The sequence below is a fragment of the Schistocerca cancellata genome, chromosome 1 (assembly GCF_023864275.1).
Source record: "Schistocerca cancellata isolate TAMUIC-IGC-003103 chromosome 1, iqSchCanc2.1, whole genome shotgun sequence".
In the NCBI taxonomy this organism is placed as follows: Eukaryota; Metazoa; Arthropoda; class Insecta; order Orthoptera; family Acrididae; genus Schistocerca; species Schistocerca cancellata.
The window spans coordinates 972,029,265-972,046,822 of NC_064626.1; the positions used below are offsets into that span (position 1 = coordinate 972,029,265).

Here is a 17,558-nt window from a genome sequence, read left to right on the forward strand (position 1 = left end):
CAATATTTTCACATTTACACTGCTTGTGTGGAGGAACTGAAATCATTCTGTGATTCCGTTGAGAATGATACAAGCAACTAGACGGTTGTCATTGTTGCCAAGAGTTACAAGAGCTAACGCTATGTTTTTGGAAATTTGTGGTAAGTTTCTTTTGTGACTTATTTATAAATGTGGACTCCCCCTTTCAATCTCTGAAATCATTTCATTGGATAACACTGAAAAAGTCTGTTTCTTGGAATGAACTTTTAAACTGTCTGAAAATTCTTGAGGCAGTAGATACATGTGCAACATTTCAAGCAGATGAAGATGGATTGTTTGATGAGATAGAATGCATAAATAACATTGTATCCAAGAAACTTGAGGAATGGGAAAAAGCTAATCTGGAAACAGATGAGACTTAATACGATTTATTCTGTACTCTTAAAAGTACAGGTACTTCATGAAAAAATACAGAGCTTTGTTCTTGCTGTGGCAGGCACAAATGCTGTTGTGGAAAGAGTATTTTCAATTGTGAATTCCCTTTGGATTGATAAGAAAAAAACCGTTTTGCCACTGAAACTATTGAAGCAGCCATACTAGTTAAGAATCATTATCGAGACCTTACCTGCAAGGAGTTCTACAACTTGCTGTTAACCAGTTCAAAGCTTTTGGAAGTTATTAGGTCTTCTGATTCGTTCAAAGTTAGTAGCAAGGTTCTTGATACAGTAGCTAAAAGGTTCACGGATTTTTTTATGTCTGCACTAGTGTTCATTTGTTAGATATCATTCTATCAATTTCTCAATATTTTGAATTATTCAGTTCCTGGAAAAACAATGAATTGTCATATGATGCAGTGCCATTACAACCATGTTTTTAAGTGTCTTGTAAAAGTATATGCTTTTTTATGTGTATAGTTATTTTAGTAATGCAGTACAGTCCAATATGCAGAATATTTTCTTTTTGTGTAGTGCCCCTTTGTACCCCATTTTTTAATCCAAATTTTTCGCATATCTCCTGTTTTTTCAGGTGGAAAATCTGGTCACCCTAGCTTAAGGGCAAATAACAAGAGGCTTGCGCAGCAAACTTTTAAGTTTTGAATTGCTGCAATGGCAAAGAATCACAAATCAAATTGCTGCTAAGTAGTATATCGCCTTGTGGCTTTGCTCATAGGCAGAAATGGAAATCAAATGACGAACTTAGCAACTGCAAAATTGGCATAATGTCCAAATAAAGCTGTGTTTCATTGGTAAGCCAAAAAAAAATATTAATTACAAGCAGGTGCAGTACATTAAGGGGACTACAAATTTTACAAACACTGAACTTCAGTGGTATTCAGGTATGTAAGGACATGTTCAAATTAAATGAATTAACGGAGGGTGGCCACACGAATAAGACTAGAGTCGATAAAGATGCTTTAACGTTTACCTGAAATTCCCAAAAATACAATGAATCCATTAGTAACTAAAGTGAAATTTACGTTGCAATGGTCAAGTAAGCACTAGGCGGAACTTGTAATAATGGTCGCCTCTAAGTGGCGTTTCTTTACTTAAAAAAATATATTTCCTTATAATTTGAATAACTGAAAATTCAAGTGAGATAAGCCGTCATAGTAATTACAGAAACAATTACATATTAAGAACATTAATACTAAAACTAACATTATAGTCAGAGCCAAATTTTAAAGTTTACTGACAAGGAACTTTAATGGTATTTCAAAACAAATGCGTGTACTGAATTAACGTCTGGGGGCCATGTAAACAAGCTTTACAACTGGTGAATGTGATTTAAGATTTATCTGGAATTTGGTGAAAACTTAAGAAGCCCATAAGTAACTATAAAATAGGTTCCTGCGTCACAGTGCATATTATAAGGCATTAGGCTAAACTTACACACTACTGGAGACCCTTAGGCCGTATTTCTTCGATTTACTAAAAGGTTTAAACACACGTTAGAAAGCCGGCCGCGGTGGTCTCGCGGTTCTAGGCGCGCAGTCAGGAACCGCGCGACTGCTACGGTCGCAGGTTCGAATCCTGCCTCGGGCATGGATGTGTGTGATGTCCTTAGGTTAGTTACGTTTAAGTAGTTCTAAGTTCTAGGGGACTGATCACCACAGCTGTTAAGTCCCATAGTGCTCAGAGCCATTTGAGCCACACGTTAGAAAACAAACGTGAACTTCATGCGCTGTGTACGGCGACAAAGTGTTCACTTAAATTGACTCGTATTTTTTTCCAGAACATATGAATCTCTTCTCAAATAAGTATCAGATGAGAAGAGCCGTGTAGTCCATTGAAGAGAGAGAACGATTGTGTTTTGCGGTGTGGAGTGCAAACAGCCCTTCTTCCGCAGCGATATGTTTACCTTCCTCTGTTTGTAGTTTATTCGTATTTATAAAGGAAGTTATGCTGCTAGAAGTTCTCGAAGAAACTGCCTAATAGGTGCTTCCTTTTGTTTATGTGCTGCGTTATATCGGCATGTCCTCCATGTTCAATAGAAAAACTAAACGACATAATGTACATTCTACCTCAGTACTCGTGGTTTCCTTCGAGAAAGGGAACTTCTATTTCATGGTTCTCGAGAAAGACAACATTCTTTTCTTCATACTAACGGACACGAGTTAGATTCACGCACACGGCACAGCAAACAACAGACGAGGGTGCGCCCTAAGGCGAGCTTGCCGAACCCATTCTTGAAACTGCAGGCTACTTCTCATTGTTGTCTGTAACAGTCAGAAGACATCGCGTCCGTTGCATCCACTGCAAATGTCATCTAACGGTGAATAGCTAATTCACAACTACAAAGCATTGACTGTAACGTTCTTCAACGAAAACTTGTAACATCCGCCCGTCATTTTCGCGTGGAAAATGATTGATGCGAATCGCGAAGCTCGCGCGTAAGTCACTGTCACTGAGGGTGATGACGGAAAGTTTTCTGTTCACAACTGTCCTCCTCCTGTGACCAAAATAATGTTTCTCTATTCCATCTTTGCGTTCAAAATAAAGTAAGACTCATGAAAATGTAAAAAAAAACCATGTCTATGACGCAAAATTGACGTAAAAATAAATAAAAACGCACAAAAAGGGTAGGGTTACTGCTGATTACGAAAAAAACGGGACATTTGGCGTCCCCTGAATATCTTGCGGGACAAAGAACGAAAAAGGGATAGTCCTGTTAACAGGACGCCTTGTCACCCTACCTTGTCAGTAACTGGGTGATACGTTTCGGATCTCCTCACTATGATTTGGAATATCTCAAATGCGCTGAACTGATGGATCCTGGACAATGAGATCTTTTTAATCAACGATATCGAGGCTCTAGGCAATTACTACAATTCATATTTATCTCGGTCATATGGCCGTAGTAGCGGCTAAACAAACATCGTCCAAGCAGATAATTCGCGGTCATGCAACAAGACTCACCCATATTTTTACGTAGAAGCTTATCAATAACAAATTAAAGAGACGTTAAGAAACAATAAAACAATAGTCTTTACTTAATCGAAATAAATCATTATTAGCACTTATATGTGTTTACACTGATACATACATCCTGACAGACCAAGGACGCAAGAAGAAAAGCTAACGAAGGATTTGTCAGAAGAAGAAAGACAAACAAATTTGTAAGGAATAACTGCTGTGAAGTACATCTTTACCACACATCAGGAGTGTGAAAAAGTCAGAATTATAAAATAGGTTGTGCAAACTGTTGACATTTCGCCAAACCCATTCAGCCGCAGCCGAGAGAAAGTTTTTTAATTAGTGAAGTGAGATAAGTAATCAAAATCCTTAGCCGATCAGTCTTAAATTTGTAAAAGACACTCTTTCTTTCGCTACTATTGCGGCTTACAACAAAGAAGCGAAATACATTTCACTTCACTAATAAACGCGTCACAAAAACGCAGAGAGAACATTTTGCCTAAATGATAAAAAGATGATAAAACACTACCACTTTCCTCACAAGACAAAATTATTTTTACTGAATTACTTCACAGCCATGTAAGAATGAACTGCAGATTGTTCCAGAAGCTCTTCAGCAAAAGACCGCAAACTGAAATTGACAGTTCCGACTTCCGACCCTTGTTAGGAATATGTCATTCTTTGATCCAGTAGCAGTCGACGGTATGGCTGCTAATTTATTACATCAAACAGACATTAAATGATGAAATCCCATCTATTACCGAATGTACGATAGCACTGTAGATATTGTTTATTGCCAATTTACGCAGAGAGAACTTATGCTTCAATTGAAGAACGCCGCTGTCTCGTCTGCATTTCACTGGCGTATTCTACATTTTTCAGAATGAATCTATGGCTGTCGTAAACCAATTCCTGCTAGCATATGAGAAGACGTGAAGTTATATTCAAGACACTTACTCATCTAACCAACGTGCTGGTGACAGGCACCTGTAGGTTTGATTGCCCTTCTTTTGTTTTCTGTTCATAAAGTAGTTCGTTTTGAATAAGTAAGTTTGATTATTAATTTTTGTTTTCTGATTATATTTCATTAATTCTTAGTATAATAAGTACAGTTATTTCTTTTTAAGTATTATTAGCCGCTAATTGGTTATAAAAACTACGCAACTTGTATAACCGAAATTTTTCACAAATATTGTGTAGATTACAGCCCGTTTTAGATAACAAGGCTACGCATTTAATAAAAACAGCAGTGAATAAATAAATAAAAGACCAAGACCTGAATCCGGGCCTTCGCCTTTCCAATGCAATTCCCTAACCAACTCAACTATCTACGCCCGACTTATTACTCCAACTGTAAGGAACACAGTTCTAGTATTAGGAAATTCCATTCTGAAATTGTTTTATTATATGAGATATTTGCATATTGACGTTCGTTCTTACGCCATTTAATGTCTGATTTGTGCTCTATATCTATTTGGAAATCAACGCAACATATATTTAAATGGCTATTGTAATTACATCCGCCAATGGAGCAGGAGGATAAGACTGTCCTCTCTAGTACAGTAGCGTACGACAACTTGTCAGTGACACACTAACTCAACGCTGGATAAGACGCGCGGGACCCACTGTCGTGTCATCTTGGCCTCCAGTATCTCTAAACCTGATTCTACGCAACGTTTCCTTGAGTGATATATGAAGAATTGTATTTACGTTTTCCCATTTAACTTGAGACATAAATGAGTTTACAGACAGAATAACAGGAGCGGTCATTTCTGTCGATGAATAAATGTTATACAAATTGCATGATGAATTGAGCTGTTATCTAGAAGATGTCTACTTGACTACTGATTAGCACGTAGAGCTTCTATATTAATACAGGAAAAATGGATTTTTGGGTTATTTTCATTTAGCTCCTTTTTCGTAGCATACTTCATCAATAAATATGAATGGTTAGAATCAGGTCGTTTGTTGTTAATAGCCGTTTGTCTGTATGTTAGAACTCATATTGCACATTCTTATGAACAATAGGTTATGTAAAACATTTTCTTTCACTTCTTAATGCATGCAGAATGTATCACTGAAACTTTCTCGAAAGTTAACAAGTTAAATGAAATAACGAACATCCCAAAAAATTCACAAACGTTTGCAGTAATTGTGCTAAAGCGTCTGCTGAAAGTCATTTACGGCTTATCATAATATAAGTTTTTTAAAAATAAAACTAAAAGAGTAAAACGTTTGTTAAATAAACACCATACGTTTCACCTGTACCTCAGGCGATGATATAAATATGACGAACTGTATCACCTCAGCTTCACAGGACGGTGTAGACCTGTCACAACAGGCGAGGTAAACTCAAGGGTGCCTAGTGCCTGCCGCAGCGTGTGTGCAGTCATGCATTTTTCATATGTGCTCAAGTTAAACTCTCCGGAATGCCCAGTTCAGACACTAAAATAAAATCTGCTGTTTACCCGTGTGCAGACACCTGTTGTAAACTCGTAGTGGCGGTAACGAGGTACTCTCTGCTGGAATACAAATACGTGGAAGGATGTAGAGACTATGGTTAGCATGAACAAAGTTAACAATAAATAGAAACGATATTCCAGGAAACTGTATTAACTGAATTGCGATTCATATGCGAAAGTATCGCGGTTGCAATTTTGGTATAGATCTTTTTAGTTATATTTGAGGCAACTTTTCCGTGTCAATATGTATGTTTGTTTTACTCCAACCATCTGTTTTTGTTGCTTATATGAACTATATGTTACTGATTACGGTGTTAAATCATCCACATAACCATCGAATCAATCGACTTGGGAACTGTGAGCAATGAAACAGCACACATACAAAAGATGCGCTGTGCCATCCCACGATATGTTTATATTGATGTCGATCTACGGAATATAGAGATACGTGCGCCTGTCTGACACACACACACACACACACACACACACACACACACACACACACACACACACTCCAAAGCACGTCTGGCGAACATCAAGACAACTTGAGATCTCTAGCGATTCATTGCACAAGCTTTAGATAACTAACAAACACTGAGGTTACAAAAGTCGTGGTGTACCTCGTTATACCGTGTCGGACCTCCTTTCGCCCAGCGTAGTTCAGCAACTAGACGTCACAAGGATTCTACAAGTCGTTGGAAGTCGCTGCAGAAATACTGAGTTATCCTGCCTCTACAGCCGTCCATAATTGGGAAAGTGTTAGCGCAGGATTTTGTGTGCGAACTGACCTCTCGATAATGTCCCATAAATGTTCGGGCGATCTTGGTGGCCAAATCATTCACTCGAATTGTCCAGAATTTTCTTCAAACCAGTCGCAAACAGTTGTGTCAACCATAAAAATTCCATCGTTGTTTGGGAACATGAAGTCCATGAATGGCTGCAAATTGTCTCCAAGTAGCCGAACATAGCCATTTCCAATCATGGGTTCAGTTGGACCACCAGATCCTGATCGGTTCACTGGGACCCGCAGATCCAGTAAATACTGTCCACACCATTATGCAGCCTCCATCCACTCGCACAGTGCCTTGTTGACAACTTGGGTCCATGGCTTACTGGGGCCTGCGTCGCACTATAACTCTACCATCAGTTCTTACCAACTGCAGTCGGCACTTATCTGAAACAGCCCACTGTTTCCAGTTGTCTAGGTTCCAACCGACATGATCACGAACCCAGGAGAGACGCATAACGCGATGTCGCCCTGTTAGCAAAATACACTCACTTCGGTCGTCCGCTGCCATAGAGCGCTAAGAACAAATTTCAAAGCTCTGTCCTAACGGATACGTTCATCGTACGTCCCACAGTGTCTTCTGCGGCTATTTCACCCAGTGTTGCTTCTCTGTTAGCACTGACAACTCTACGCCAACGACGCTGCTCTCGATCGTTAAGTGAAGGCCGTCGGTCACGGCGTTGTACGTGGTGAGAGATAACGCATGAAATTTGGTATTTTCCGCACATTCCTGATACTATGGATCTCGAAATTCCCTAACATCTAGCTCCAACTACCATTGCGCGTTCGGAGTCTGTTAATTCCTGCCGTGCGGCCATAATCACGTCGGAAAGATTTTCATGTGATTCACCTCAGTACAAATGACAGCATCGCCAACGCACTTCCATTTTATACCTAGTGTACGCAATTCTACTGCCGTCTGTATATGCGCATATCGCTACCACTTGACTTCTGTCACCTCACTGTAGAAGCATGTATTACACAGGCCAAATATCGACAATGTGGTAACTTCTATTAAAAATTTCTATGTTATATGTAGCTGAGAAACAAACCGCATGGTGGTTTGGAGTTCATAGATGTAGATAAAGAAATTTTAAACCGTGCGAAGTGGCGCAGTGGTTAGCATACTGGACTCGCATTCGGGAGGACGACCGTTCAATCGCGCGTCCGGCCATCCTGATTTAGTTTTTCCGTGATTTCCCTAAATCGCTTCAGGGCACTTTGAAAGAGCACGGCCGATTTCCTTCCCCATTCTTCCCTAATCCGATGGGATCGATGACCTCGCAGTTTGGCCCCGTCCCCCAAAACAATCAATGAACTAACCAAAGAAATTTTAATTCGTGGAGTAGATGCTGTTAAATAAACACTAGAAACTGGCCTAAGAGGTAAAGCAATAGCATATATGAAATTCTCTAGAAACTTCCTTCGCTGAGATATCTATGTAGTAATAGTGACATATACCTTCACTGAATTCGGTGAGGTGAGTTTAAGTTGAAATTGGTAAGATTGAGATAAACGCAACCTATTCTCTACTTTTCGTAGGACTCAAGTAAATAGCACTAGCTTTAGAAATAATATGAAGACAACAGACAAGATATTCCCTTCAAGAAAAGATTGCTACGTCTTAGTTTCAGCACTGGAGTCACGAAATTACTTTTCATGACGATTCTACAATAACACAACGACCAAAGTTACTAGGCGGCTTTTGACAAGTAAACTATGTTTAACTACGAGGATCCTGCAGTAAGTAATGTAACACATTTTTTCTTTAGACCAATTTGCTGTGGGATATCGTGGAATATTACCTCTTCATTGCCTAAAGTTTCATGAAGTTCCTACAGGCAACGGCGCTATACGTAGTCTTCAAAACGACGTCTGTAGCGGAGCGGCGTTACAAGCAGAGAACTGTGATTGGATTTCTTTTGGCGGAATAATAGGGCATTGCAGATATTCGTCAGCACTTGCTGATTGTCTACTAGACCCGGCACTGAAGAAAAGCACGGTAAGTCATTAGGCGAGGCGCAACAAGGTCGCGCAAATCTGCTCAATCTCCCGTGCGCTGGGCGGCCGCGCACAGCTGTCACTCCTGTGATGTTGGAACGTGCGGACACTCTCATCCGAGGTGATCGAGGGATCACAATGAAACAACTCGCTACTTAACTGGACGTCTCTGTTGATAGTGCTGACACACTCGTCTACCAGCTGGGCTAGTCAGAGGTGTGTGCCATCTAAGAGAAGATCAAGAAGAGCAACAAAGTCTGTACGTAGTAGATTTGGGTTACGAGGTTGATCGTGATAATTTTTGGTCGAACATCGCTACAGACTATGAAACATGGGTCCATCACGTCCAACAGGAAACAAAGCGGCAGACCATGAAGTGGCGCCACACCATTTCTCCCTGAAGAAAAAGTTCAAAGCCGCACACTCAGCCGGTACATTCATGGCGACGGTCTTCAGAGTCTGAAGACGTTATCCTGTTTGATGTCCTCCATCATGGTGCAACAGTCAATTCAGAGGTGTATCGTGCTACCCTCAGGAAACGGAAGAAACGACTTCAGCCTGTTCGTCGCCACAAAAAATGCAAAAGAACTTCTCCTTCTCCATTACAATGCAAGGCCTCACACAAGGGTGCTCATCCGAAGGAAGCTCACAAAAGTTCATTCGACTGTTATTCCATATCCAGTCTACAGCCCGGATCTCGCACCTTTCGACTTCCATCTGTTTGGCCCAATGAAGGTTGCACTCCGTGGGACCAGTACGTGGGTGATTGGGAAGTTATTTATGCAGAAAGACGTTGTCTTCGACGTCGACCAGCATAGACATACGATGCGGGCGTACAGGCCATCCCAGAAAAGTGGCGCAATGCCGTCGCGCTCAACGGAGATTGAAAACAGTGTATATGGTGTACTGGAATCCAGAAGAAAACAAACCTGCTTCCAGAAAAAAAAGTGTCGCATTAGTTATTGAACGCCCCTCGTATATTCCGTGTTTTTGTACTTACTACCACCGCCACACCTTCCAACTTCATTGACAGATTGGTGATGCCATTTTTATTTCCTCTCTGATGCGTTACAGGAGTACACGATTAAAACTGCTTTCTTAGTTATTTGAGACCCTGCTGTTGTCAAAGATCCTTCTGAATTAGGATTTTGAGCAATTTGTGCCGTGAGAACTACTAAAAATGTGACGTCCATTATGTTCTCCGTCAAATTTGTTTGTGGACAGTATTTCATTGTTCATAAACGTTCGACTCCCGCACACAGTTCTAACAAGCGCTACTAGTTCAATCCGAACGTCCCGCGCATAGGCAGCCGTTCACACGACAATTTAGACGGCTGCGGGAAGCATACACTGCCGACAAGTGGTGTCACACCGTTTTCAGCGATGAATCCCCAGGTTTTCTACCTCGACTGACCATTGTCAGCAAGTATGACGGCACCGATGGGAGATAATTTACAAGTAGTCTGCCAGTGTTTTGGAAATCAAATACGCATGGGCATTATCTTATGGTCGTGGTGTGTAAAACATCAGATGTAACTTTAAACACCTTTGGAGTGATTCAGTGAACCCTGACCACAAAGCGGTAAGGCACAGTCATTGTGTGCCCTGATTTTTTACGTCTTATGACACAGAACTGCGAGAGCATCCTTCTATAGTACAACGCTCGACCAGACACGACAAGAGTCTCTATGAGCTGTCTCCATAACACTGGTACTCCTTTGATCAGAGATATTAAGCAGTTCCTGCCTGACACGTGTGTAGGGCCAACTTGGTTTCAACTTTATTCAAGTGCCAGTATACAGAGTATGTATGATCGGTTACAATATTTGTGGCCAGCTTACTCCAGGAGAGTTTAAAATTGCGCACGACAGCTATCCCAGTCGAGTCAGTACATGCGGCAGGGTCTGACACGAGTAGCGCGCTCGTAATGTCAATTTTGTCTTCCATTCACCTGATTTTGTAATCATCGAAACAAACACACATATCGTCTGAGCATATGAATCTTCATTTCACTTCTTCCTCTCTTTCTAGGCATTTAACCTTTTATGTCAGTGTGTGCATGTAGGCGGTTCCACTGGACGCTTTTTTTTGTCCTGTCCTCATGGACAAGAAACTCAATCCCACTTGCATCCTGGTGGCAGTCATTTTAATATTGAGACTTGGACTTACGCAATAAGTCAGTAACGGGCTCATTTTGGGGATGCCTCTGTTGAGAAAGTAAAGGTGTGGATGTCAGTATTATCTCATTTATTCAAAAAAACGCCTTGTAGGTGTTAGTCGTCAAACTCACTAAGCTACAAGTAGGATGTGGCTCAAATGGCTCTGAGCACTTAACTGCTGAGGTCATCAGTCCCCTAGAACTTAGAACTACTTAAACCTAACTAACCTAAGGACATCACACACATCCATGCCCGAGGCAGGATTCGAAACTGCGACCGTAGCGGTCGCGCGGTTCCGGACTGAAGCGCCTAGCACCGCTCGGCCACTCCGACCGGCCAAGTAGGATGTAAGCAGCACCTATTTTATACATCTGGGGAAACATACACCATGTGATCAAAAGTATCCGGACACCTGGCTGAAAATGACTTACAAGTTCGTGACGCCCTCCATCGGTAATGCTGGAATTCAATACGGTGTTGGCCCACCCTTAGCCTTGATGACAGCTTCCACTCTTGTAGGCTTGCGTTCAATCAGGTGCTGGAAGGTTTCTTGGGGAATGGCAGCCCATTCTTCACGGAGTGCTGCACTGAGGATGTCGTTCGGTGAAGCTTGCCACAAAGTCGGCGTTCCAAAACATCCAAAAGGTGTTCTACAGGATTCAGGTCAGGACTCTGTGCAGGCCAGTCCATTACAGGGATGTTATTGTCGTATAACCACTCCGCCACAGGCCGTGCATTATGAACAGGTGCTCGATCGTGTTGAAAGATGCAATCGCCATCCCCAAATTGATCTTCAACAGTGGGAAGCAAGAAGGTGCTTAAAACATCAATGTAGGCCTGTGCTGTGATAGTGCCACGCAAAACAACAAGGGGTGCAAGCCCCCTCCATGAAAAACACGACCACACATTAGCACCACCGCCTCCGAATTTTACTGTTGGCACTACGCACGCTGGCAGATTACGTTCACTGGCATTCGCCACACCCACACCCTGCCATCGGATCGCCACATTGTGTACAGTGATTCGTCACTCCACACAATTTTCACTGTTCTGTTGTGCAATGTTCACGCTCTTTACACCAAGCGAAGTGCCGTTTGGCATTTACCGACGTGATATGTGCTTATGAGCAGCCGCTCGACCATGAAATCCATGTTTTCGCACCTTCCACGAACTGTCATAGTACTTGCAGTGGATCCTGATGCAGTTTGGAATTCCTGTGTGATGGTCTGGACAGATGTCTGCATATTACACAATACAACCCTCTTCAACAGTCGGCGGTCTCTGTCAGTCAACAGACGAGGTCGGTCTTTACGCTTTTTTACTGTACCTATCCCTTTACGTTTCCACTTCATTACCACATTGGAAACAGTGTAGCTAGGGACGTTTAGAAGTGTGAAAATCTCGCGTACAGACACAAGTGACACCCAAACACCTGACCACGTTCGAAGTCCGTGAGTTCCACGGAGCGCCCCATTCTGCTCTCAACGATGTCTAATTACTACTGAGGTCGCTGATATGGAGTACCTGGCAGTAGGTGGCAGCACGATGCACTTAATTTGAAAAACGTATGTTTTGGGGGGATGTCCGGATACTTTTGATCACATAGTGTAAGAATTTTCAGATTTAATATGTTACCTGTAGCCTATCTAGGAGAGGCGGCTAGCGCATAGGCACTTTGGAACTGCTGCACCTCAGGGCTCCACTTGAAGCTGTCAATAACATTTACTGTAATGAATCCTTTTTCCTTTAATTCTTTCTTTATACTTCTCCAATTTATAATCCTGAAGCTCTATGTCAGCGCCCATCCTCCAGTTTATGAAAAGACACGAAAATCTCTGTATGGAACTGTGCACTTCAGAGTTTCTGCAGCGTGGTGTTGGGGTATTGCGCGCAGGAGTACACAGGAACCCGCGAGCGAGATCGCGGGGGAAGGTGGTGCTGTCTTTCCTACAGTGCAGAAAGGGTAAGGAAGGAAGGTTAAAGTTTAACGTACTTTGACATCGAGGCCATTAGAGACAGAAAACAAGTTCGGACTGTTTCAAGGATGGGAAAGGAAATCGGCTGTGCCCTTTCAGAGGAACCATCCCAGTATTCGCCTGGAACGATTTTGTGAAACCACTGAATACCTAAATATGAATGGCCGGACGCGGATTTGAGCTGCTGTCCTCCCGAATGCGAGTCCAGTGTGCTAACCACTGCGCCACCTCACTTGGTCGAAAAGGAAGAGCACATAGAGCCACTGCCGTCAAGGTACAGATAGTATACAGCTGTGAATTGATACTTCAGTCTTAAACACTGTATAGAGTTAGCTTTAACACCTGCTTCTCGTTTATTATTGTACTAGCTGAGTACCATACTTTGCCTGAGTATATATTTATTCCAGTCTTCTACTAACTCATCATCCTACTCTCTCTGTCCATCTCCACCTCTCTTTCTCTCTCTCTGTCCATCTCCTCCTCCCCCTCTCTCCATCCATTTCCTCCTCCTCTTGTCCATCTCCTTGTCCCCCTCTCCCTGTTTATCTCCTTCTCTTTTTCTTTGTGTCCATCTCTTCCTCTCACCTCTCACTGTCCATCTCCTCCTTTTCCTTTTCTTTGTTCATTTCCCCCTCTACATCTGTCTCTTCATCTCCCCTCCTCCAATCTCTCTGCCTCTCTCTTCCTTTTCTTGTCTCTGCTCATATCCTCTTCTTTCTCTTCTCCGTTCATCTCCTCCTCTCCTGTCTCTCTGTCCATTTTCCCCTTCCCTGTCCCTGTCAATTTCATCCTAGTTCTATCTGTGCCTATCTCCTCCTTTCTCCTCGGTATCTGTCCAGCTCCTTGACCTACCTTTCTCTCTCCAAGTTATCACACACCAATACGAGGCTGGTGGTTTTTATCCTACAAAAATTCTTTCCAGGCTGCAACTGATGTGTGTTCCAAATTTGACTAGTACAGTAGTCATTTATGACGTTATATCTCCTGAAATAAATATTGTACAGTGATGTAATTTTTCTGAATATTATGTGATCTATGTGAATTCTTCTCTGTAAATTGTATCACGAATACAGTTAGTAGTAAATCAGTAATAAATTCATTCATGTGACATTTTTACTGTACGAACAGTGAAAAAGTAGGTAGCAATATACTTTTTTTCGCTATTACGGGGGATTCGTCAACGACAAAAAGTGCTGTAAAGGTTTGAAATGATGTGTAGTTTCTTGCAAGTGCTCTCATTATCAAATACTGGATGACTAAAGTATGAGCTACACTGCACTTTCACACTCAGACCCCTTCTCTTTGATGGATAGGTGGTTCTTACCCCTACAGTGATTCTTTCCACGCAATTAATGATACGTGTACCATGTTTGGTTGAAAGCGATCCAGTGATTTAGGAGGATATGTGGACCATACATATATACACACATACATACATACATCCATTTTTATAATTTTTATGGATACTTGGATATTTTACTCGTTCCGGAACTTACGGAGAACGAATGAATGACTGGATGAATGGAATACGAATTACAGTCCAGCAGGGCGATGCAGGTCGTTCGCAAGGATAGGAACTCTGTTTCGTACTCTTCACAGCATTTTCTTCTCGTTACGTAGTAGAGATGACAAAGAGGCTAACCTGAAGTATGTGTGCACGATTCTGTACCAGTAATCAAGAATTTGTGTGCAGTGCGTTCTTGAACTGTGATGTTCTGCATCGGAAGATTTAAATCTAGTTCCCGGATCGCATTTTGGTTTTACAACTACATTATATTGTGCTATTGTCTTGAGAAGCCTTGAGAGGCTGATCTAGTAAGGCTGCTGGTAGTGTAGACTTTTCGCCGTCCTGCCTTAGCAGTCCGTTGCCCGGAGTACACCATCTTCAAGGTTGTCTTTACCTCGCACCCTCTGCTGTTAGTCGGCTTCAACCATTAGATGTTGAACTATGATTAAATGTATCTGCCTTTTTAAACTTGCCATTATATCAGTCAAAGCAGTCAGTAATATGAAGTTAGTAATTTTCACAATTTAAAAATGTGTATAAAATTAGTGCCAAAAAGTAAAACTAAAGTATCTGTAAATACTTAACTAGACATATATCTAAAATTAAACTTTGTGTACTTGTCAATGTTTGCTGTTGTTTCCATACGGTAAATAAAAATAAATAAATAAATAAATAAATAAACTAAATTATGTCTCAAACGGCTCTCTTCTAAGGATGTTATTCTCTAAAGAGAGGAGGGGAGGAGCGAGGAGGAGGAGGAGGAGGAGGAGGAGGAGGAGGGAGGAGGATAATTTCAGTATAGGCGTTTACACTAGAGATGGGGGATCCGCTCTTGAACTGATTCATAGAGTTGAATCTTTCAAAGGAGTGAACAATCAGTGATTCAGAAAAAAAAAGAACGGTAGCTCCAAACGTTTCCCACGGCAGAGAGAGAGAGAGAGAGAGAGAGAGACGGAGCATATCAGCAGCGCCTCTGCTGGTCACAGCACAGTGCACGCCACACAACACAGCCAGCGCCGGCCTCTGCCCTGCTTCTACCTTGGCTGCCCGCATTGTGCAGTGCCCCATTGGATTTTGTGTTTCACATATGCCGTGCCGTCTCTGTGCGTCGTCTGCCGCGTGCAGTGTCTGGCGCAGCTTAACTTCGCATCGCACTCTGTCGGCGATCGTTTCAGTTGCACGTCCTGCCCTCTGGGCAGTTGATGCGAGCAACAGGACAGAGAGCCACCTAGCGGATAACATAGGAACTACTTGCAACAACCTGCTCGCAAGGGAACGGACGATTTGTCTCGGAGCGGGTGAGTTCACTGCTCCCCCCGCCCTCGGAACTCGCCCGCTCAACGCTCACCCCACCGTTCTCGACTCTAGCCAGAGCGTTGAGCAAAGCAACTCAGGTGTCACTCTGGTCTCTGCGGTCTTAGCTCACACAGTAATACAGCTCGCGGCTCGACCTGCTCGACTCAGTGCTTCTGCATCAGAGTTTGTCTCTACTGGATATTGTTCTTCGTAGTAATACCGCTATGTATATTACATTATTATGTTATGTATACATCATATGTTTTTATTTTATTTTTATTTGTTTAAACTGATCAGATTAGGTTCCTGACGACTCCTCTTACTATAGGATTTTTATTATGGACACTCGAATTTACGCTTTAATTACGAGCGAACCGATAAACGTATCGCAAAATGTGATACACCAATATTCTCCTTGTTTTATTCTGCGTAAGGCTATATGCAGCACGTTCGTTTTACAGTCAAATTTATATATTTTTTCCTTATTCTGGTACGGATTTTGCGATTTTAGGCGTCTTCGGAAGGAAACGTTCACTTTAAAAATATATGGCTTGCGATGTATTTGTATGAGGTTAATGAAATTTTAATACATTATAGCCAAATATATTGTTAATGTAAATCTCAAGTTACAACATTTTCCGATCACCCAAAAAACCATGATAGTGCAAAATAAATCAATAATCAAAAACTTTGTCATATCGTGGAAATTTCAGTAAACAATACAAAATTCTTACTCATTATCTGTGTTACTTCAAAATAGGATCAAATAAGATCAAAATACAGGTATAGTACTGGAATAAACCAAGTTTAAAGGGCAATGTGCCTTCCATTTATTTTCTATTGTAAATGAGTGGTGAGTCATGAAAAAGAGCTAATTCATTTCAGGGAGTGAACAGTTCTGATCTGATCTCTGAAAAGAACAGTTTTGCCCATCTCTAGTTTACACCTTGTGTTTAGAAAGAAAGAATTATTGTTCCTTCGTGTAAAAAAAAAAAAAAACTTGAATGAACAAGTGTCTTCCGTTTACCTGTGTTCTTGCATCCGACCAGCTCGAGTCTTACACAGACGGTCCTCATATGCTCACTGAAGGGCACCACTCGCACCCTGGTTGCTATCACCGGAGGTTGAAGCCGTCGCTCCACCACAGTGGTCGTGTCGCCGTTCCCCACTAGAACCTGCACATGGTGACATTAGGACAAAAATTAGCTTTTACACGTTCTAAAAGTACATTGATTACTATCGTAAACACTCTTTTGGATGAAAAATGCATGAGGAATACCAACTATTTGCTGGTAGTATGCATACCTTAGAAAAACTAGATGAATAAATATGAAGTATTAACGAACTGCTTGACCATGAGGGACATATATGTTACTTTGGACGACTTACTATAACTTTGTTCTTGTTGTTGATACCATTCCTTTCTACAATTTGGTGCACACCTTTGTTGAAATTCCCCATTTTGGTATTAATAAACAAACAGCATTGCTCGAAAGACAGATCTTACAGTGTGTACAGTCAGTAGGATTTCTTGTTGTTACTGATTTGGGGATGCATGGTGCTCCTTCAGGGTCTTGTATGCTCCTTAACATTCTCAGTGAATCTTCTGTTTCCGGAAAATGCTTCCTTGATGCAAAGTGCTCTGCTACAATTGAATTTCCATGTCGCCACAAAGACTATTTCCTTCTAGTCAGTTTCCTTGCATTCCAATCACGGACAATCTAAGTCCACAAGACATATGCATTATAAGCAACAACATCAAGAATACATTAAAAAAACCGTCATGAGCCATCTACTGGTTTTTCATTTGCATGTATATGTACCTGTTAGCTGATCGTACATAACTACAGCCCCTTTGGTTGACTATTATCTAAAATCATTTTTGGCTTCTTATCAACCGTCACTGTTTTCCCTGTCATGCTGGAGAGTGCTTGTAAGTGCAGCATTCTTATTTCTCTCAGGAATATAATTGGCCACA

At 41.6% G+C, this 17,558-nt stretch overlaps 1 protein-coding gene across 3 annotated transcripts in view; it reads right to left on the bottom strand.

The window, feature by feature from the left end:
* The window catches only part of LOC126088407 (discoidin domain-containing receptor 2-like), an 883,025-nt gene that overhangs the window by 209,513 nt on the left and 655,954 nt on the right, over positions 1–17,558 (bottom strand). For all 3 annotated transcript variants that reach the window (XM_049906568.1, XM_049906558.1, XM_049906550.1), the window contains exon 5: positions 16,608–16,755. In XM_049906568.1, the coding sequence (XP_049762525.1) occupies positions 16,608–16,755 (148 nt within the window). The remainder of the gene's footprint in view (positions 1–16,607; positions 16,756–17,558) is intronic.